The following is a 21421-nucleotide window of genomic DNA, read 5'->3' as shown; positions in this document are numbered from 1 at the left end:
ATACAGGTGGAGTGCGGGGCGCAGGTGGAGCATGAGGCGCAGGTGGAGCGTGGGGATACAGGTGGAGTGCGGGGCGCAGGTGGAGTGCGGGGCGCAGGTGGAGTGTGCGCCACAGCGGCAGCCCCAGACCTTTGCACACTGAGCCGGCTACTGCAGGGCGCTCAGCGGCAGATCGCTGCCCCTCCTTCACCAACAGACACACAGGCCCCTCCCCAGGAAAGCCCCGAGAGCTCCACGTTGCTTGTGGGTGGGATTCTGTCTTGTCCCTGCCTGGACTCACACTGCCCGGGGAGGAGCCCTGTGCCCACCACGACCCCATGCCCACCATGACCCCATGCCCCCGTGACCCGCAGGCAGCAGGAGGAGGGAAGGGAGGGAAGCCTGTGTGTACAGTAGTTGATGCCGGGACAAGGCTCTGCCGCCTTCTCCCTGTGTGCCCCTGGCCAACACCCCTACTGGGCCTTGTCCCCATCTGTAGGCCTTGACATTGGACAAACACCTCGTTCTCCCACTGGACCTGAGCCAGGACATAGGGACCAGGGGTCTCAACATCCTCAGTTCAGACTGTGTCTGAACCCTTAGAAAGAGGGATTAGAATTTTCTTTTCTTTTAGAGCCAAACCCTCTCTAATCAAGAGAGTGAGGAGTTGGGATCAGGGTCCAGGGCCCTGGGTTCGGGCCTCAGGGGTGTGTGTCGTAGGCAGTCCTTAAGGTCTCTGGGCCTCGGTCTCCCATCGTGGAGCTAGGGCTGCACATCCACCACGTGGCACAGGCTCTGACCCGTTGCCTCCGCAGGTCCTGAACCTCTTCCTGGCCTTGCTGCTCAGCTCCTTCAGCGCAGACAACCTCACGGCCCCAGATGAGGACGGTGAGATGAACAACCTGCAGCTGGCCCTGGCCCGCATCCACCGGGGCCTGCGCTTTGTCAAGCGGACCACCTGGGACTTCTGCTGTGGGCTCCTGCGACGGCGGCCCCAGAAGCCCGTGGCCCTGGCCCCCCGGGGCCAGCTGCCCAGCTGCATGGGCGCCCCCAGCTCCCCACCACCCCCAGAGGGGGAGAAGGCGCCTCCAGCCCGCAAGGAGACACGGTTTGAAGAAGGCAAGCGGCCAGGCCAGGGCAACCCTGGGGATCCAGAGCCTGTGTGCGTGCCCATCGCCGTGGCTGAGTCGGACACAGACGACCAAGAGGAGGATGAGGAGAACAGCCTGGGCACCGAGGAAGAGTCCAGCAAGCAGGTGAGCTCCCGCCCCACGTGCGTGCAGCACCTGCTGTCCAGGGGGCCCGGCCTGTTCAAAGTGGCTGCCCCTGCCAGACAGCCTGGGCGGGGAGCGGGCTGGGGGTAGAAGGCAGCCCCCTCCCACACACAACAGCCGGCCTCTCAGAGGGGTGCTCAGACCAGCGTTCAGCCCTCGCGCCCTAGCCCCGTTCAGGAAGGGACACGGGGAGGTGCCGTTGTCCATCCTTCATTCCCCGCCTGGTCCTGGGAGCTAATTGTACAGACAGAGACACTGAGGCATGGCAAGAGAGAAAAGCTTGCCAGGAGTTCCTCGTGAGTCTAGGACAGAGCCCCTGGCTACCCAGTCCCCACACCGACCACCGTCCCCCTCCAGGGCCAGCGAGGCGGAATGTCTCGGTGAGGGACGAGTGTGGCGTTCTGACCTCCAGACTGCCCCCTCCTCCCGCTCCCAGGGCTAACTCTGAGATTTAAAAATAAGCATCCCTAAGACGGAGTGTCAGGGACAGCACTATCTTATCTTCCAACCTGTTATTTTTAACACTTGGGACCAGAGTCTGGGCAAAGCAGACAGGGCCCCCCACCCCCACTCGCTTTTCCCTTGGCCTGGGCCAGGCTCAGATGGCTCCTCCTCAGGTCTTTAGGTCAAGCAGCAAGGAGAGGCTCTCTGTGGAGTCAGGCCCACCTGGCCGCTTCCTCTGGCCTGCACTGGGTGGCCTGGCTGTGCAGAGCAGCCACTCCCCGCGTGTGGAACTCGATCTGAGGCTCCGGGCTTGGTTTCACATCCTCCTGCCCCCCTATTGTCCCAGAGGCCAGCCTTGGCCCTTTGAGTCAGGTTGTGGGGTGGCGGCCATGTCTGCTGGGGGAGGGGCCTTGGCGTTGCCAGGACCACGGCTTCCAATTATCTCCCGCACAGGAGTGGAATTCCAGCTGCCCCTGCATTTCCTTCTCCTTCCCTTCTTTGAGCCTGTTGGCTGTGGCTCCCTGGGGCCCGTGTGTGTATGTGCGTGTGTGTGTGCGTGCGCGCGTGTGTGTGTTTGCGTGTGCATGTATGTGAGCTCACACACATGCAGGCAGGCTGGGGTGCCATGGGAACTCATGGGAGAAGTCAGGACGTCCTTCTGATGTGGAGTTGCCGGTGTTTGTGAGCTGGGCATCATGGCCCGGCTGCCCCTCCCAGGGAGTCAGGAAAGGGAGTTGTGGCAGGCTGGCCAGGGGTTTGTCTGGCTAGAGTCCCTTTGCCTCGACCTACAAGGAGCCTCCCACCTGGCCGTTTATGGCCCCTGAGGGAGGTGTCTTCAGTGAGACGGAGGCTTCGTGAGCAAGGCAGGAGGCAGCGCCCCGGTTGCACGAGCAGGGCCTGAGGGCCCGCAGGCCAGGGCCCTGGAGCCCCTCTGCCTGGGTGCATGGGCACAGCTCACGGGCTGGGGTCTCTTCAGCAGGAATCTCAGCCTGTGTCCGGTGGCCCCGAGGCCCCCCCGGAGCCCAGGACCTGGAGCCAGGTGTCAGAGACCACCTCCTCCGAGGCCGAGGCCAGGGCGTGCCAGGCAGACTGGCGGCGGCAGCAGAAAGCAGAGCCCCGGGCCGCAGGGGGCGGCGAGGTAATGCACACCTTTGTCCCTGCGGCTTGTGCTGGAGCCAGGCTGCCAGAGGTTCCGGGACACGCCTGCATTCGCTGTTGGGAGCCACAGCCGCTGTCACGGGCAGCGTGGGAGACCGGTCTGCAGAGGGGAGGGTGGGCGTCCCTGTCCTGACAGGGGAGAGATGGCGCAGGGCCCGGGGTCTCAGGGCAGTCCTGAAAGCAGCCAGCCTGTGACACTGAGACAGGAGTCACCCGCCACCTCCGTGAGTTCACCCCTCCTCACCCTCTGTCTCTGTGTGTTGGTCCCGTCCGGCAAGCGTTTGTCCTGTGAACCTCCTCATCCGGAGAGGACTTCAAGGGAGCTCTGAGACCAAGTTCTTGGCACGTTGGCCACCAGCTGCTCCTTAACCTGCAGCAAAGCAGAGGCCACAGACAGGAGGCCACCCAGCCTGCCACTGGGTTTTGTTCCGGCCACAAAAAGGTTTTACTTTGAATTAGCTACTACCATTTAAAACTCGGTAGCTTTTATGTAAAAGTGTGCGTTTCTGGCTTCTCTTGGAAAGTTGGAAGAGGTGCTACCCTGCCAAGAGACAAGTGGCAGCCACCTGCTGGATGCTGGTGGAGCTCTCTGATTGGCCACAGAGCCACCTGCCTGACTGCGTCCCCTCACCTGCTGGCCCTGGGACCATTGAGTTTGCAGCCCCTGAGCTAAGGGCTGGTGGCATTGCTGACTGTGCCACCCAACCTCACTCACCTCAGGCCTGTGGAAGGTGGAAGCCACATGTCCAGAGAAAGTACGTGGTGGCTACTGTCCTGCAGACCTCGCTTCTCAGTCTAGCACTTGTGACTTCTCCCTTCTGTGAAATGGGCTCGCAGGAGGCTTTGCGCTCATGGCCAGTTTTGGGGTGCTAGGGCATGGTGTAGTCATCATCCCAGCTGTGCAGGTCATGGTTCTGTCCGCAGATGGTCTGACACTTGAAGGCACGTGGGGACAGGAAGACACCAGGGAAACAGAAAGTCACAGGAGAGGAGGGACTCTCTTACCAGAATGTTGGCCTTTGGATGAGCTCTGTAACTTCTTCCTTTCTTCAACTCAATTCATCATGGGGCCTGTGATGGGGAGAGAGAGATGGGCTGGGGTTTTCCTGGAAAAAGGACTCCCTCATCTCACCTGCAGTAGGATCCTAAGAACTTATCCTCCCACACGACAGCCCCACATGCTTTAGACAGCTCCAGTGTCTGCAGAGAAAAGCAGCATGAAGATCTCCCCTGGCCTGCCGCTTTCACAGCCCAGCTCCTGCTGACCCAGCTGAGCTGGAAGGAGAAGGGAGGGGACCCTCAAAGCCGTGGGGGACCATGAAACGCAGAGCCTCACCCCTCTGGCCACAGATCCACCCTGCACCAAGCAGCGGGCTCTGCTTCCACCCCTCCGAATCCAGCCCTTCCCCACTGCAAACCTCAAAATTGCAAAGAAGACATTGAGACTGGAGCAGAGTGATTTACCAAACGAAGAGAGGAGAAGGTAGCGGTGGGAGCACAGGCATGCCCACGAATCCAGACCAGCCCATCGCTAACTGGAGCCCGGGCCTGAGCTGATGTGAGGTGGGGCCGGCCGATCTGGGGGGACTTGGCCCTGGCCTGTAGCAAATGGAGGATCTCTCGGGGACACCTCTTCCCTGCACACCTGCATTGGGGTCATGTTCCTGGAAGCAGAGCTTGAGACAGGGATTCCTGTGCAAATGACTTGCTGAGGGGCTGCTCTCAGGAGAAACCTTTAGGGAAAAAACAGAAGCAGGATGAAGCAAAGGAAGAAGCTATGAGAAGACATCTCAGCTGGGGTCTGCCTCGGCCTGGTCCCAAGGGGAGCTCTGGAGCATGAATTGCACCACAGCGCTGTCCCAGCTCAAGGCAGGGCTGGGACTTTCGGACTCCTGTGTCAGTCCATCACTGGTGTCGGGCACCCCTCAAGGACGGCAGCTCTCTGCAGGGGAGGCCGGCTAAGCAGCCAGCACTCACGGGGACTGGGAAAGGGTTCACTGGTCTAGTAGGGGGACTGGGCGGGGCCCTGCAGGCCACGGCAATACCCTTAGCCACCTGTGCCCACAAGTGACACACACAGACACCCTTAGCCACCTGCGCCCACAAGTGACACACACAGACACCCTTAGCCACCTGCGCCCACAAGTGACACACACAGACACCCTTAGCCACCTGCGCCCACAAGTGACACACACAGACACCCTTAGCCACCTGCGCCCACAAGTGACACACACAGACACCCTTAGCCACCTGCGCCCACAAGTGACACACACAGACACCCTTAGCCACCTGCGCCCACAAGTGACACCCACAGACATTCACAAGGACACATCCACATGCACACTCCTCTCTGTAGCGCCCCTATAATCAGCTTATCAAGGTCGGGGCGCTGACCCCGGCATGTCCGGGAAGGGAAGGTCTCAGCACCTTCTTGGTCGTCCTCCAGGCTCTCTGCCCCGACACCAGCACGCACAGGAACTGGGGAGAAAGTGTGGGCTGGGCTGCTGGCCTGCTCTCTTTGTGTCTGATCTCGCTGCCTACATGTGCCCGTGTGGTCCTGGGTCTGAGTCTGTTCTGGATGTGGCATGCCTGTTCCCACTGCATGTGCCAAGCCACCACCATGTGTCCAAGTCCCAGTGTGTATCCATGTTGCCACCCCATGTCTGTTTTGTTCCCAGCAGTCCCCATCCCAGTGTTTGCCCAGAACGCCTCCACACCCCCTGCACCCCAGCCCTAGACTCCAGGGGACCAGAACTGTGGACCCAGGAGCCCCGAGGTCCAGCCTTGGCTCAGCCCCGACTGGTCACAGGTGTCTCCGTGGCAGGTTCCCGGCCCCTCACCCCTGACCACAGCTCCCAGGGTGTGCAGCATAGGGTAGTCTGGCCACCTCCCCTCAGGGAGCCCCAAGCTCCCCCAGACTCCAGGCTCAAGGGTGAAGGCTGCCCAGCCCACCGCACACCCCTGCCCACAGATCCAGGAGGACAGTTACTCCGAGGGCAGCACAGCGGACCTGACCAACACTGCTGACCTCCTGGAGCAGATCCCTGACCTCGGTGATGACGTCAAGGATCCAGAGGACTGTTTCACTGAAGGTACTGGCCTGGGCAGCCCTTTGCCCCACTCTCAGTCCCGCCCTGGGGCCCAGGGTCATGTGGCACCCTCACTATGACCTGGACGTCTGCCCACCTCCTCCATTCCTCTGTGAGGCCAAGGGTTCCTGCATCTGCCCAGCGAGTCAGCCATACCAAGGATGGGGACACTGTGTCCGTGGTGTGGTAGCACCACTGTGTGCCCACACAGCAGCAGGGCCTGACTCTAACTCAGCCCTGGGCCACCAGGCCCTGGCATGGCACCTGGCACATAGTAGCCCCTCTGTAAATACTTGAGGCAGGTGTGGCATGTGGCCATATTGATGACTGGCATCTGTATCCCTTCTGAATGGGTGGTATATTCGGAGAACAGCTGGGGATAAAATGAAGGTTTGCAGCAGGGACTGTCTCCTGGGGGGGGTGGGGGGTCTACCTTTCCCAAGGCTCAGACATTGCAAACATGGAGAAGCCCCAGGGACAGAGCACCCCCCCCCAGGAGTTCCTGACATTTCCTCAGGGGGAGGGCTCCCAGATGAGCAGAGGACAAGCTGGAACCCATCCCAACTGCAGCCTTGCCCCTGCCCAGACCTACCGGGCTGTTCACTCACCACTCCCTGGGTGCTTCGTGCATCCAGCCCCTCCATGGAGTGCCTGCTGAGTGTGTGGCCCTGGGTGCAGTGTCCACAGCCCTCCCCCCGCCCTGTGGCCCTGTCCCCATCATTGTAACTCAGCCATCACCCCAGCCACCCAACCGCTTGCCATTAGTCATGGGCATTCGCAGGCCCTGAACTGGGTCTGACCCTCAACCTCTCCCATAGGCTGTGTCCGGCGCTGTCCCTGCTGTGCGGTGGACACCACGCAGGCCCCGGGGAAGGTCTGGTGGCGGCTGCGCAAGACCTGCTACCGCATCGTGGAGCACAGCTGGTTCGAGACATTCATCATCTTCATGATCCTGCTCAGCAGTGGAGCGCTGGTACCCTCCCGGGGACGCAGGGTTGGGGCAGGGAGGGCGGAGAAAAGAGGGCTCCAGCTGGAAAGCCAAACCAGAAACTGGGGCAGAGCCTCTGCTGGAAATGCGCTCCCCAGGCCCCCAGAGCAGGGAGCAGCTCACAGACTCACCCCCCACGGCACGCACGAAGCCAGAGCAGGAGGAGCTCACAGAGGCCATATGTCCAGCCCTTGTTGCACAAAAGGGAATGATTGGCCCCAGGTCACCAGCCTCCCACACCAGGGCTCTGGTGACACACCCACCTGTGCACAGCATCAGGTGTCCTGTCAGGCTGTCTTAGTCCGTTTGCATTGCTATAAAGCAATACCTGAGGCTGGGTGATTTATAAAGAAAAGAGGTTATTTGGCTCTTGGTTCTGCAGGCTGTACAAGAGGCATGATACCATTATCTACTTCCGGTGAGGGCCTCAGGAAGCCTCCACTCATGGCAGACGTGAAGGGAAGCAGGCATCACTTGATGAGAGAGAGGGCAGAGAGGTGCCAAACTTGTTAACAGCCAGTTCTCCTGGGAACTGAGAATTCAGTCATCACCATGAGGATGGCACCAAACTGTTCATGAAGGATCCGCCCCCATGACCCAAACTCCTCCCACCGGGCCTCACCTCCAACACCAGCGATCAAATTTTGACATAGATTTGGAAAGGTCACACAAACCAAACTGTAGCACAGGTCCTTATGATGTAGTTAACAACGCTGCCTGATAGTAGTGTCTTTATCAGCTTAGTCCTTGTCTTCTACAGCCTAGAGGTGAAACCATATAGTTCACACATCACTGCATTTAATAATCCTCATGACCACAACCCTTTGTGGAAACATTAACTTGACCAGGGTCTGACCACTCAGGAATGGTAGATCTGGCGTTGGAACCCAGGCAGTTGAATTCCAGAGACCTTTGTCTTGACTTTCCATTTGTTCGATAGGTCTTTTCTAAGCTCTCCTTGTATTAATATTTACCCCTGTGTATCTAGCCATGGGGAAGCAACAGGAGGAGGAGACCCCAGCTCTGGCCTCAGAGGTTTCAGTCTACTTGAAGGAACCACATTCAGCAGGTTCAAGACAGTCAAAGACCAGCACAAGAAAGAGTGGAGCAAGAACAGAGTGGAGGACTCATCATGGGAGGCGGGGGGAGCTGGAGGGAGCTGGAGCATCAGGGAAGACTCCCTGGAGGAAGCAGATGGAGCTGGACAGTGGGGGACAGTGAGGTATTGAGGCTGGGAAGAGCAGTGAGGCCCTCCAGGGATGCTCCATCTGGCTCCCAAGAAGCCCGCTCTGATCTCTCAGATCCCTTTTAGGGAGAGATGGGGCAGCCCTGGAGAGGGTTCTGGAAGGTGCTGGTGAGCAGGCAGAGGGGTAAGAAGGCAGAAGACATGGCAACTTTCCTGGCGCAGGGAGAGCAAGCACCTGTATTGTTGAGGAGGTGAGAACCCCATGGATACGCAACTAGCAGGGAATACTTTGGACCACAGATGGTGAGAAAGGGCGCTTTGATCCAAGGCTATGTGCCTTCACTCCATGCTGCCTCCTCCCAAGGGGACAGGCCACGGGGAGGCACTGTAGCTGTCACTTTTAGACCTCTGGGCATCCCACCCCACCCATACTGCCACTCCCCTGTTCCAGAGTGGGCCTGGAGCCAAGGCTTGCAGCCTCCCTGCTGTTTTGCCATTGGCAGCCAGAGCCAAATCTCTGTAGGCTTCAGAGAAGGATGATTTGACAATATGTTAACGAGTTTTGTTTTTAAACAGCCACAAACAAGGGCAGCCAGAGCCACTTAGTCTGGGCTGTGGAGGAAAAGCTCAGCCTAGCATAAAGTGAGGAGGAGTTTTGGCAAGCATCTGGTGAATCTAATCAGGGTAGACAGCCAAGCACTGTTGTTAAAAAACCATGTCAATGATATATTGAGAAAAAGAAGTCTGAGTGTTATTTAAAGTTATAAACTTGTTCAACAGAAAGCAAACTATATCCCTTCCAAATTGCTGAGGGAAAAAAATTTTTAAAGAAAACAGACATCTTACAGCAAAAGATAGAAGAAAAAAGAAGCAACAGGGAAACATAATATCAGAAAACAGAGAATAATATGGCAGAGGCAAGATCAAGCATGTATTTTAATAATAAATGTAACTGGATAAAATTCATCTTTTAAAAGAAAAGGACTCTGAATAAATTTTTTAAAAAAGCTCTCAAATGACAAACCTAAAACAATGTGACTCAGAAATATCGGAAGCAAAATAATAAGGTAGATCAGGCAAACACAAATAATGACAACAGAATCAGGGGGTCTTTGTTTGTTGAATTAAAGGTTAAAAGCTTAAGATAAGACACAGAGGGTCCAACCTGTAATCAAAATATAACTACAGGGTATGCCAAAACTTTCCACATATAGGGAAAAAGGGAAATTATAGCTAAATGTACTATACCTTTATTTACAAAATTTTTTCTTTGTATGGAGACTTTTGGGACAGTCTATATTATAAATATATTTTCTTGAGATTGCATACTACTTAAATATATAAAACAAAAACCATTGGAAAAAAACAAAAAAGCAACAATAGGGTTACTAGGAGATTTTACCACACTTCTGCTCTTGATGTTCAAGTAGAAAGAATAAGATAATTAGAGATCTAAAAGATATACACATTTAATAAATTTGACATAACATCATCATAATAAAAATAATAGCTAACACTTAAATAGCATTCACTGTATGCCAGATGCTGTTTTAAGCATTTTATAAACATTAATTCAATTCTCACAACAACTCTATGAGATAGGTACTATTGTTAAGCCTATTTTACAGGTAAGGAAAGTGGTAAAAATAGCAAAAACAGAAGGATTAAAAACAAAATCCCAAAAATGTAAATGTCATTCTTTTTTTGCAAGGCCCATCACTTCAGAAGTAAAAGTCATTCTTTAACAAACCTTGGGTCAAACAAAAAGTAGCTTGGTGGTAGGCTCATGGATGTTCATTTAATTAATTAGTTTAAAAGGGCCTTTCATGGACCAAAGATGATAGTGTGCTATAAATCAAAGATTATGATTTAACAAATTCTGTCCACCTGTGATCTAGAAAAATAAGAAAATAAAAATAGAGGTAGAGAAAAACTATGGCAGAAAAAAAATAGAAAATAACAATATTGAGAATACTGCATGTGTGATGTAGCCAAAACTGTAATAAGAGGAAAATTCATTTACTTAAACACTTTCATTATTAAATAGAGAGAACATAAATAAATCATTTAACTCAAGAAATTGGAAATACAATAATAAAATAAACTTAGGGAAACCAAATGAAATAATTAATAAAACAAAAACATGTATTAATGAATTATAAAATAAATAGTAAAACTAATATATAAAACTCAAAAGCTGATTCTCTGAAAAATTAAAACAATCAAATAGATATCCACTAACTAATCTAATCTCTCACATCTCCAAGGGAAGATTCTTTCACATTCTTAAGGAAGAAAATAATTCCAATTCTATTTAAAACATTTTAGTGTGTGAAAATAGATGGAAAGTCTATAAATTATTTTTTATGAAAGCTAAATAATGCTGATTTTTAAAAATTCAAGTATACCCACAGAGTGCGAGAAAATATTTGCTCGCTACACTTCTGATAAAGGTCTAATAACAAGAATCTATCTAGAACTTAAAAGAATTAACAAGAAAAAAGCAAACAATCCCATCAAGAAATGGGCGACAGAAATGAAAAGAAACTTCTCCAAAGAAGACAGAATAATGGCATGCAAACATATAAAGAAATGCTCAACTTCTCTAATTATTAGAGAAATGCAAATCAAAACCACAATGAGATACCACCTATATCAAGAAATCCCAAAACAACAAATGCTGGCAAGGATGCAGAGAAACAAGAACACTCCTGCACTGCTGATGGGACTGCAAATTAGTGCAACCTTCGTGGAAAAGAATTTGGAGATACCTCAAACAGCTAGAAATAGAAATACCATTCGACCTTGCAATAGCATTGTTGGGCATCTACCCAAAAGAGCATAAGACATTCTATTATAAAGACATCTGCACCCGAATGTTTATAGCAGCGCAATTCACTATTGCACGGTCATGGAAACAACCCAAGAGCCCATCAATTCATGAGTGGATAATTAAAATGTGGTATATGCTCACAATGGAATATTACTCAATCCTAAGAAATGACGGTGAGCTAGCACCGTTTATGCTATCCTGGATTAAGCTTAAACCCGTTATCCAAAGTGAGGCGACACAAGACATGGAAAATGGGCCCCACATCTACTCGCCATCAAATTGGTACTGACTGATTAAAACTATGGTTTTCAAATGGTGGCAATGCTCATCAGGGATTCAGGCGGGGGGGTGAGGGGACCCAATCTTAGGGAGGTGGCGAGTATTTTGGAAGGGAAGGGCATAACTCTAACCCTTCTTAGGGAGAGGCAAAGATATACAATGTAACCAAAATGTCAAAAAAAAAATCAAAACAAAACTTTTTATTGGGTGGTGGGCAGGCGGTAGGGGGGAGGAGGAAAGGGTGTATGCCTCCATAACGTGATGCACACCAGCGGGGGATTGGACACATTGGGGGGAGGGAGGGGGGCAGGGGCAATATTTGTAACCCTAACAATATTTGTACCTCCATAATATGATGAAATTAAAAAAAAAACCAAACTGTAAGAAACTACATAAAAAAAGAAAATTCAAGTATACCAAAAGGAAAATCTAGACCAGTTCTCGTACTTCCTACTCTATACTTATGAATAATAATGCAAAAATCTTAAACAAAATACATGCAAATAGGATCTAGAAATATATTTCAAAGATTAAGTATGTCATATTCTAAAATGTCAGGATGGTATTGTATTAGGGAATCTATTTATACAACAGAACAAAGATGAAAAGCCATATAATTATCTCAATGAATGCCTGATTTTTAAAACTCTGATAAGAATAGAAATAAAATATATTTTCTTAATTTAATTAAAAACTTTCAAATTAACTTCTATCATTATCATTAGTAGTAAGAGCACTTGAAATATTTTCATTAAAGTCAGGAATAAGAAAATGTAATTTAACTATGTTTTAGCTGTTGTTCATTATTTAATAATAGTTTTGAGGCACTAGCCAGTGCAATTAATCAAGAAAATTAAACACATGATATAAAAATTGGAAAATAAAAGAATTAAAGTCAATCCAATTAGCCAAGTATAAAAACAAGAGTTAAAAATAATAGAAATTATCACCATTTGTAGATAATATGACTGCCTAGAAAAAATTTTTAAACCTATTAACATTATATGGCCAGCTATAAAATAAATTGTTGCCCTTGTTGCTGTTTTATACTATGAGAAACCATTTAGTCACAGGTGACATTTCTCAGATATTCCTTACATGCCAAACACTGTAAGCTTAAAACAACTGGGAACAAATATAACAAGAAATGTGTAAGAGATACATATAAACTGTAAAACTTTGCTAAGAAGTATAAAAGAAGACAAATAGATAAACATACCCTGGTCTTGGGTAGGGAGACTTCACATTAGCTCCTAACAGAGTCAGTGCAATAACAATAAATTTTACCATATTTGAGGGAATTTGACAAAACATTTGCTAAAGTTTGTCTTAAAATTATTTAAAATATTCAGAAATTCATATGATACTAATTCAGGAATAGAGAGCAGTAAAACCACATAAAGAGGTCTGAAATCAGTGTGAGTAAATATAGAAGTGTAGTATAATCATAAAGTTGACTTCTAATCAGTGGATTTTAAGTGAATTACTTAATAAAGTGTTGGGACAGCTGACAAGCTACTCTGAAAAAAGTTATTAAAATGGCTATTTACTCCTTACCAAAATATATTTGATTTTTAAAAATATAATATAAAACAATGACAAAGTTTAAAAATTGTAATATAAAACAATGACAAAGTTTTTTTTTAAAAAAAAAGGTCATTGTTTTCCAGACTTGGAATAGGCAAGAGCTTTCTTAACACCATAAAGTTTGCTAAATGAAAATTATAATAAATGATATATCAAATGATATAATAACAAATGAAAATGAAGTATAGAACTTCAGTACAGTAAATAAAAGTAAACAAGATTTAAACATGCAGAACAAACTAGGGTCATGTTATCAAACAAAGAGTTAATGTCCCCAAATAAACCAGATGCTTAAGTTTAAAAAGGCAAGGGTTATGAACAGGTAATTCACAAAAGGAACACTGCAAAACATGGAAAAGTTTTTGCCATCACTAGTAATAAAATAAATTAGAATGCAATGCAATGCAAGTTTAATTAATGAGCCTGGGAAGGGTGAAAAAGGAGAAACAGCACCAGTGTTGGTGGAATGGTGGGCAAAGCCACCTCCGTGCACAGTAGATGAAGTGTAAATTTGTGTCCCCATTCAGAGGGCCCCATTCTCAACCCGTACCAAAAGCACACCTTCGGCCTGCCATCCCGACTTATCCTCCACAACAATCAGGCAAGGTGTTCACTGCAATGTTGTTTCTACTAGGGATAAATTGGAAACAACTGAAATGTTCATTAATAGAATTATTGGCTAAATACATAGTAGTATATGCAAATAGTGAAATATCATGTAGCCTTTTAAAAGCCTTTTGAAAGAAGGATAGACATTATTTTATGTATTCCTATTAAGTGAATAAATGTTCACAGCATATTGTTTAGTGGAAAAAATAATTGCAAACCAAATATTTAGTACATGTTATAAAATCGTGGTGTGTATAGGTGTGCATGTATGAGTGTGTGTGCTCACATACACACAAATACTGTCAAAATGAACATTTACCTAAATGTTAGCAGTGGTGACTTTGGTTTCATGAAATTGGGGATGCCTTTTACTTTCTTTTTTTTTTCCAATTTTTAATTTTTTTTCTTCTTTATTTTTATTTTCTTTTTACCAAACAAACTCACATGGAATTACTTTCTTTTTTTATAATTTCTACATCATTTAATTTTTTATGAGAAGCATACTTGGAAAAAAAAAATGCACCTTCTTTTTATCTTGAACAACTCCCAGAGTCCATCTGGGGACTGGAATTATCCTGTTGTGCATGTCTACACTGAGCCAGTTAACGGGCACTGCTGACAGCGCTGGCCCCTGGATCCCTGTATCTCACAGAGGCCCCGAAGTCAGACTGGGAGGCCCAGCAGTGACAGGTGGAGGCAGCTCCCCAGGGCCCCAGTGACGTGTTCGGTTGCTTAGATGGGGAGCCCCAGAGCACACTGTGGATGGAGAGAAGTAACTCGAGAGGAACAGATACAGATACAAGAGGTGGAAGAGGGCAGCTGGGAGTCATGGGATTTTCTGTTTTGGCCCAGGAATCAGGATTTAGGCAGAAATGAGGAGGTGGAGAAAGACTTAGAGCTCTTAGCATTTTAGAAACTTTGACCCCTAGATTCTGAGGATCTCAGGAGATTTGACTTTGCTACTCCTGTGCTTCCTAAAGTTCATGTCTACAAACCACTTTTACTATCACTTATGTAAATTTTTGCTTTCGAACAACTCTCACCGTTTTCTGTTTATTTAAATAAATTTATTGTAAAGTGGAACTTAATCATTATTGTTAATTAGAAACCAACATTATTTCTTATGAAAAGTAGATAACTGTATAAAGAAAATAGAGCAAAAACAAAATGGAGGGAAAACAGAAAAAATTTTATGATTTTTCCAACAGAAAGCTGTGAGCTGAGCCTGCACACCCTCTCTCCTTAACCTTAACATTTGTACCCCCATAATATGCGAAAAAAAATAAATTTAAAAATCCAAAAAAAATCATTAAATCAGAAAAATAGTTAAATGATCATTAAATCATTTAAATTAAATTTTAATTTCAATTAAATTAAATGATCATTAAATCATTAAAAAAGAGAAAAAAAATGGCAGATTGGGGCCCAGTGTGGTGGCTCACGCCTATAATTCTAGCACTCTGGGAGGCCCAGGCAGGTGGATTGCTTGAGCTCAGGAGTTTGGGACCAGCCTGAGCAAGAGCAAGACCCCATTCTACTAAAAATAGAAAAATTTGCAGGGTATGGTGGCACATGCCTGTAGTCCCAGCTATTCATGAGGCTGAGGCAGAAGGATCACTTGAGTCCACGGTGAGCTAGGCTGACACCACGGCACTCTCGCCAGGGCAACAGAGTGAGACTCTTGTCTCAAACAAACAAACAAAAAAGGGCAGATTGGCAAGTTTTCGAAAGATCTTAAGGATGCACTAGCCCAAAACTGAGACTTGCTCTTTATCCTGAAGGGAGAGGCATCCGCACTGGGCGTTCTGCCTGACTGTCCACATGCCACATGGGACCATCTCACACCCACAATGGCACACACCCTACCTTGGAGGGTACACTAATGCCGGGTCTAACACTGACTGGGAAGGAAAATTACCCCATCCCCACCCCAACTCCGCCACTGCATTTCTCACCTCCCCGCCTCCTGGGCAGCAGCTATCATTACACACTGTGCCCAATGCAGGGTGGAGTTGGTGCCCAGTGCAGGGCAGAGTTGGTGCCCAATGCAGGGCGGAGTTGGTGCCCAATGCAGGGTGGAGTTGGTGCCCAATGCAGGGTGGAGTTGGTGCCCAGTGCAGGGTGGAGTTGGTGCCCAATGCAGGGTGGAGTTGGTGCCCAGTGCAGGGTGGAGTTGGTGCCCAATGCAGGGCGGAGTTGGTGCCCAATGCAGGGTGGAGTTGGTGCCCAATGCAGGGCAGAATTGGTGCCCAATGCAGGGCGGAATTGGCAGTGGTCAGGACGTCACATTCCCCTTGCCTGGCCTTGTCCGCAGGCCTTCGAGGACATCTACCTGGAGGAGCGGAAGACCATCAAGGTTCTGCTTGAGTACGCCGACAAGATGTTCACCTATGTCTTCGTGCTGGAGATGCTGCTCAAGTGGGTGGCCTACGGCTTCAAGAAGTACTTCACCAACGCCTGGTGCTGGCTCGATTTCCTCATCGTGGACGTGAGTGTGGGCGCCCGAGGGGGGCAGGGGAGGGGAGGCCCACTGGCGGTGCAGGGGGAGCTGAGACAGAGGGCGGGGCGACTCAGCAGGCTGGAGTGGGGTGCACACGTGTGCTGTGGGGCGGGCAGAAGGGGAGGAGGCGACCAGTCTGAGAGACCCAGGCCCTGCCCTCAGGGTCCCCAGCCTAGGAGGAAGAAGAGAAAGAGAAGACCAGAGTCCTGCCATCGGAACCCCCTGTTTGGAGCCAGACCAGGGGGAGACCGTCTGAGAGTAGACCAGGAAGGGGTGTGGGCAGCGGCAGGGGTGAGGGTCCACCTGCTCAGGTGGCCAGAGAGGGAGGCGCGCAGACAAGCCGTGCTGTAGCATCGGCATGGCAGCTTGCACAGTGCCTCTCAGGCCCACCAGACAGCTGCCCGGGTCGGGGCCTCTGCGCCCACACTGCAGGGACAGGGTAAGCCACAGGCCAGAGGGGAGAAGGCTGGTGCAGGGATGGTGGGGATGCAGAGAGATCCTCCTGCTCGGGTAGAAGCTACCACTTGGGGAGGATGAGAGAGAGATAGAGTTGCAGTGAGAAGGAGGAAAGTCACAAGTACCGGCTTGGGGGTTCTGTGCTGCTTCCCTGGAGATCAGGCAGCCTTGAGGGCCCGGGCAGGAGGTCGAGAGCCTTCTGAGCACCCAGTGGGCAGCTGGAGTGGGCAGCTCCTGCCCCCCAGCGCAGGCCCCAGGACACTACTGAGTGCCAAGCAGGATGAGTGCAGGGGCCCCGAGCACTGTCCAGTGGGACAGTAGCCAGTGGGATAAGAAGGGGGCTCAAGGCAGGGTGCGGTGGCTCACACCTGTAATCCTAGCATTCTGGGAGGCCAAGGCAGAAGGATTGCTTGAGCCCAGGAGTTCGAGACCAAGAGCGAGACCCTGTCTCTACTAAAAATAGAAAAATTTGCAGGGCGTGGTGGCCCAAGCCTGTAGTCCCAGCTGCAGTCCCTGAAGTCCCTGCTACTCATGAGGCTGAGGGAGGAGTATCAGTGGAGCCCAGGAGTTTGAGGTTGCTGTGAGCCATGATGATGCCACCGCACTCTACCCAGGGTGACAGAGCAAGGCTGTCTCAAAAAAAAAGAACAAGGCTCAGGGTACAGAGCAGTCCCCCGTCTGTGCTCACTGAGGACAGAGGGAGCCACAGCGAAGGCGGAGGGCTCAGGAGTGTATCTCAGGGTGGATCCCACAGAACAGGATGGGGGATGGGGCCAGGACCTGCAGACTGAGAGGGCTTTGCAGAGGGCACCAGGTTTCTCAGTGGCTCTGAGCTTGGCATCGGGCTCTGTACACATCAGGGGCTGTCCTTCCTGTGCTCAGTCTCCATGCCCCACTCAGAGGCCAAAGGGAGGGGCTCAGCCCCTAGTAAGCCTGGCCAGGGTCCAGGCCTGGGCCACCAAGCCTGTGGGGGGCCACATGGGAGGGGCTCCTTGGGCTAGAGCATATGCACAGAGACACACACCCAGGTGCTTGGACCTACAGTGTGGACCTCTTTCTGTCACCCTGTGGCTGAGAGGCTGCCAATGCTGGGGTGAGGGGTGTGGGGTAGAGAGAGGGAAGGAGGGAGTTGTGGATGCCCTGGCAGCCTGGCCCACCCCTCAGAGCCTCCCTGAGATGAAGGAGAGGACCCCAAGGCCTCCCTGTTGAGGGGCTATGGAAGGGCCTGAGATCCTGGCAGCTCAGCCTCAGGCGTCCTGACCCAGCTGTTCCTGCAGCTTCTTGGGAAGTTGGGCCTGCTGGGGGACGTCCCCAAGGCAGTTGAGAGAGAATCTGCAAAGACTTCTGGAAAGCCCACCTACCATCCACCTGTCACACACCCCCTTGGGGAGCTCAGAGCTGAGGCCAGGGGATGGAGGACTGTCAGCGCCTCCCTGAGCAGGCGCGAGATAGCAGAATGAGCGGGTGGGGAAGACGGCTGAGGCTCACAGCACGGAGGAGCCTTGGCCGAGCGCGAGCAGGAGGGAGTGGGTGCTGGCAGGCAGCCTTCTGGACACTGGCCATGCTCACACACACCCCCACCCCACCCCTGTCCCCACAGTTCATGGGAAAGTTGGTCTCAGCCTTCAGAGTCTAGGAAAGATGTTTCCAGGATCAATTCATGCATTTTTTTTTTTCAATAAATACTATCGAGCATCTACTATGTGCAGGCACTGTAGTAGGTGCTGGAGATCTCAGGGGACAGATAGACAAAAACTCCTGCCTAAGTGAAGGAAGGTGACTGCAAACAACAAACATAACAAACAAGCCAACTTTATATTATCTTAGAACTGATATGTACCATGGAGCAAAAGGAAGTAGGGAAGGGAAGGGGGTCAGGAGCGCCAGGACTCAGGGGTTGGGCAGGAGGGGAAGGTGTAGGTTACAGCTTTAAATAGGACGGCCGGAGCAGGCCCACCTAGTGAATTTGAGCAGGATGGAAGTTGAGCCTAGCCTGGCAAATGTCCAGCAGGACATTCCAAGCAGAGGTAGGAACAGCAGTGCAAAGGTCCTGTGGTGGGGACAGGCCCGGTACACTGAAGGGGCTGCAAGGAGGTCAGGGTGCCTGAACAGAGGCAGGTGCAGGAGCTGAGAGGCCAGACTGCATGGGAGGGGATGGGGCGCAGCCTTCAAAAAAACACGGGCTTTTAGCTAGAATGAAATGGGGAGGCAGCGGAGGGCTTTGAACAGAAGGGTGACGTGCACTGACTTACGCTCTGAAAGGCTCACTCTGCCGTGGAGGCGAGGGGGGAGGGGGCACAGTGGAAGCAGAGAGAAGAGTTAGGAGGCTCTGGCAGTCATCCAGGGGCTAAATGGCACTGGCCTGGCCGGGCTGGTGGCAGTAAAAGTGGTGAGAAATATTTGAACTTCTGATGTATTTTGAAGGCAGAGCCAACAGGAAATCCTGATGGGTCAGACACAGGGTGTCAGAGACAGAGGAGACAGGGATGACGCCAGGGATTGTGGCCTGCGCAGTTGGAGGGATGGGGTTGCTGTCACCTAAGACGGGGAGACCACGGGCGGGGCAGATGGGACAAGCTTTGGAAAGAACAGAGACCACAGGGCGGCCTGTTAGACACGGGGTAGGCAGACCGGCCAGACTTGGTGCTCTGGAGGCCCCACCCTCAAGAAGAGGTGCCCCAAGAGGCACCCCAGCCTCTCCAGGAAAGGGAACCTGCAGCCCCGCGTCCTTGAGGGGTGAGCCGGGGTAGCACGCACAGATGTGGATCCTGGGAGTCTTCCTCCCCCAAGCGGATCCCGGAGTCTTCCTCCCCCAAGCCTCTGCCCAGCCCCTCCCACCTGGAGCTGCCAAGCCTGGAAGGAGGCCGTGGGACATAGGTGCCTGAGTGCCAGGGTGGTGACAATGGTGACTGCAGGGAGGTCAGGCAGGAGGCCATCTTCACCCTGTGATCACAGGCCAGTGGTGAAGTAGGAGGGGCATGGCTGCCCATGGAGCTTTACAGGGATAAAATCCACAGAGTAGAATCACCCTGATGGGGTGGGGCGGAAGGAACAGAGAGCTGAGGCTCCCATTGCCACCAAGTCCCCACCTGCGCTTTCCTCCTTTAAAGATGTTGGAATGCGGCCAAGCCTGACCTTGGGGACGTGCCCCAGGATTGCCGGTTTGCTCACACTCAGCCCAGGACTGCCCTTCCTTCCCCAAAAGAGGCATCTCTAAGAAGGGCCAGGCCTGAGAATTTGACTTGAAGCAAAGAATATGGGACCAAAAGCCCAGGCTTTGTGTCCTTCTTTGCCACGCCAGCAGGGCGGGTTCGGGACTCACTTTCCTCGTCTGTAGAGCAGGGAGGATGCATCCAAGTGCCATTAGGGTTAGCGGGGCTGCGACAGAGCAGGTGTGAAGTGCGCATAGCAGATTCTCAATAAAGGTCTGAAAGCCAGGACACTCCAGGGCTCCGGGAAGCCTGGCCCAGTGCACAGCAACCCGGTGAGGACAGTCCAGCCCGGAATAATAAAGACTGGACTCAGAGAGGCCTGCTGGCTCTCGCACACCCAGCCCTGGCTTACTTAGGTGGGCCCGGGCGTCCCACCTTCTGTCTCTAGAGCTGTCCCTGTCCTCCCACCTCCACTTTGGCTCCCACAGGTCTCGCTGATCAGCCTGGTGGCCAACACCTTGGGCTTCGCTGAGATGGGCCCCATCAAGTCACTGCGGACCCTGCGGGCACTCCGCCCCCTGAGAGCGCTGTCACGATTTGAGGGCATGAGGGTAAGAGAGGCTGCTGCCTCCCCGCCAGGAAGGGAAAGCACATGTTCTAGAGTTGCCTGGGATGGTTCCCTCACTCCCCATCAGGCCTCCAGCCTTGGGGTTGGCCTCTTCCCCCGTCGTGACCTCAGGGTCCACACCCCACCCCACCTGTAGCCAAGGAGTCCGTGAGGGTCTCGGTAAGGGCGTATGCTCTGGGACCCCAGGAGCTGAGCCTCCTCTCTGTGCCCCGGAGGTGGTGGTCAACGCGCTGGTGGGCGCCATCCCGTCCATCATGAACGTCCTCCTCGTCTGCCTCATCTTCTGGCTCATCTTCAGCATCATGGGCGTGAACCTGTTCGCCGGGAAGTTCGGGAGGTGCATCAACCAGACCGAGGGCGACCTGCCTTTGAACTACACCATCGTGAACAACAAGAGCGAGTGTGAGTCCTTCAATGTCACTGGCGAGTTGTACTGGACCAAGGTGAAAGTCAACTTTGACAACGTAGGGGCTGGGTACCTGGCCCTTCTGCAAGTGGTAAGTCCCAGAGAGGAGGGACTTCCTTCTTCTCACTGGCTGTCTAGCAGCACCCACCATGTGGGCAGTGGGGCTGGATCTTCACTATAGGGTCACAGTGCCCAAATAGGCTAAGGACTTTCCAGGGACTTGGCTCCTTGGGAAGTCCCGAGACTTTCAGTTCTAGAGCGGAAGTCACATTCTCCAAGATGCGTGGCATGGGGCCAGGGCAGCCCTGCAGCAGAGCCGCGCCTGGCCAGTAGTCAAGCTGACCTCAGGCTCTCACTTGGGCAACGTAGTGGCACAGGTTACCAATGAACGACCACAGACCACCCAGAGCCGGAACTATTAGCAAAATTGTAACTCTGGCCACCTTCTATTATAAAAGGTAGTGTTAGCTCTTGTGTTGTTTAGAAGAATGTGTGTATTTCCATCTTCGATGTGCAAGATGTGTGATATTTAAACACACACACAGTCCTTCGAGAGTTTCCATTGAATTTGCAAGTGTGGTGGCTTCAGTGATTCTACCACATGCCATGACATTAGCCTTGACAACGGAAATGCAGTCAGAGCCATAATGCATAGAGCTGCAACTTGTTTGTCTTGCTATCCCAATCTCAAGTCCAGACACCTGTCTCTAGTCCCGAAAGCAGAGGAAAGGCCAGTAGACTCTCAACCTGCAAGCTTTTTGCACATCCATTCACACCTCCACCTGTCCCTTGAGTCCCAACGGTCATCCCACCAAGACTCCCTGCAGCGCCTAGTGCAGAATGGGAGTAGAGC

General features: G+C 51.3%; 1 protein-coding gene across 1 annotated transcript in view; it reads left to right on the top strand.

Moving 5' to 3' along the window:
• Nucleotides 1-21421, top strand: part of SCN5A (sodium voltage-gated channel alpha subunit 5) — a 99904-nt gene that overhangs the window by 67352 nt on the left and 11131 nt on the right. Inside the window, exons 17-23 of the mRNA XM_012756399.2 lie at nucleotides 795-1235; nucleotides 2674-2835; nucleotides 5827-5947; nucleotides 6763-6917; nucleotides 15741-15914; nucleotides 20023-20145; nucleotides 20378-20659. Coding sequence (XP_012611853.2) covers nucleotides 795-1235; nucleotides 2674-2835; nucleotides 5827-5947; nucleotides 6763-6917; nucleotides 15741-15914; nucleotides 20023-20145; nucleotides 20378-20659 — 1458 coding nt within the window. The remainder of the gene's footprint in view (nucleotides 1-794; nucleotides 1236-2673; nucleotides 2836-5826; nucleotides 5948-6762; nucleotides 6918-15740; nucleotides 15915-20022; nucleotides 20146-20377; nucleotides 20660-21421) is intronic.

Source organism: Microcebus murinus, chromosome 1, assembly GCF_040939455.1.
Source record: "Microcebus murinus isolate Inina chromosome 1, M.murinus_Inina_mat1.0, whole genome shotgun sequence".
Taxonomy (NCBI): domain Eukaryota; kingdom Metazoa; phylum Chordata; class Mammalia; order Primates; family Cheirogaleidae; genus Microcebus; species Microcebus murinus.
This window is presented reverse-complemented; position numbering and strand designations above follow the sequence as displayed.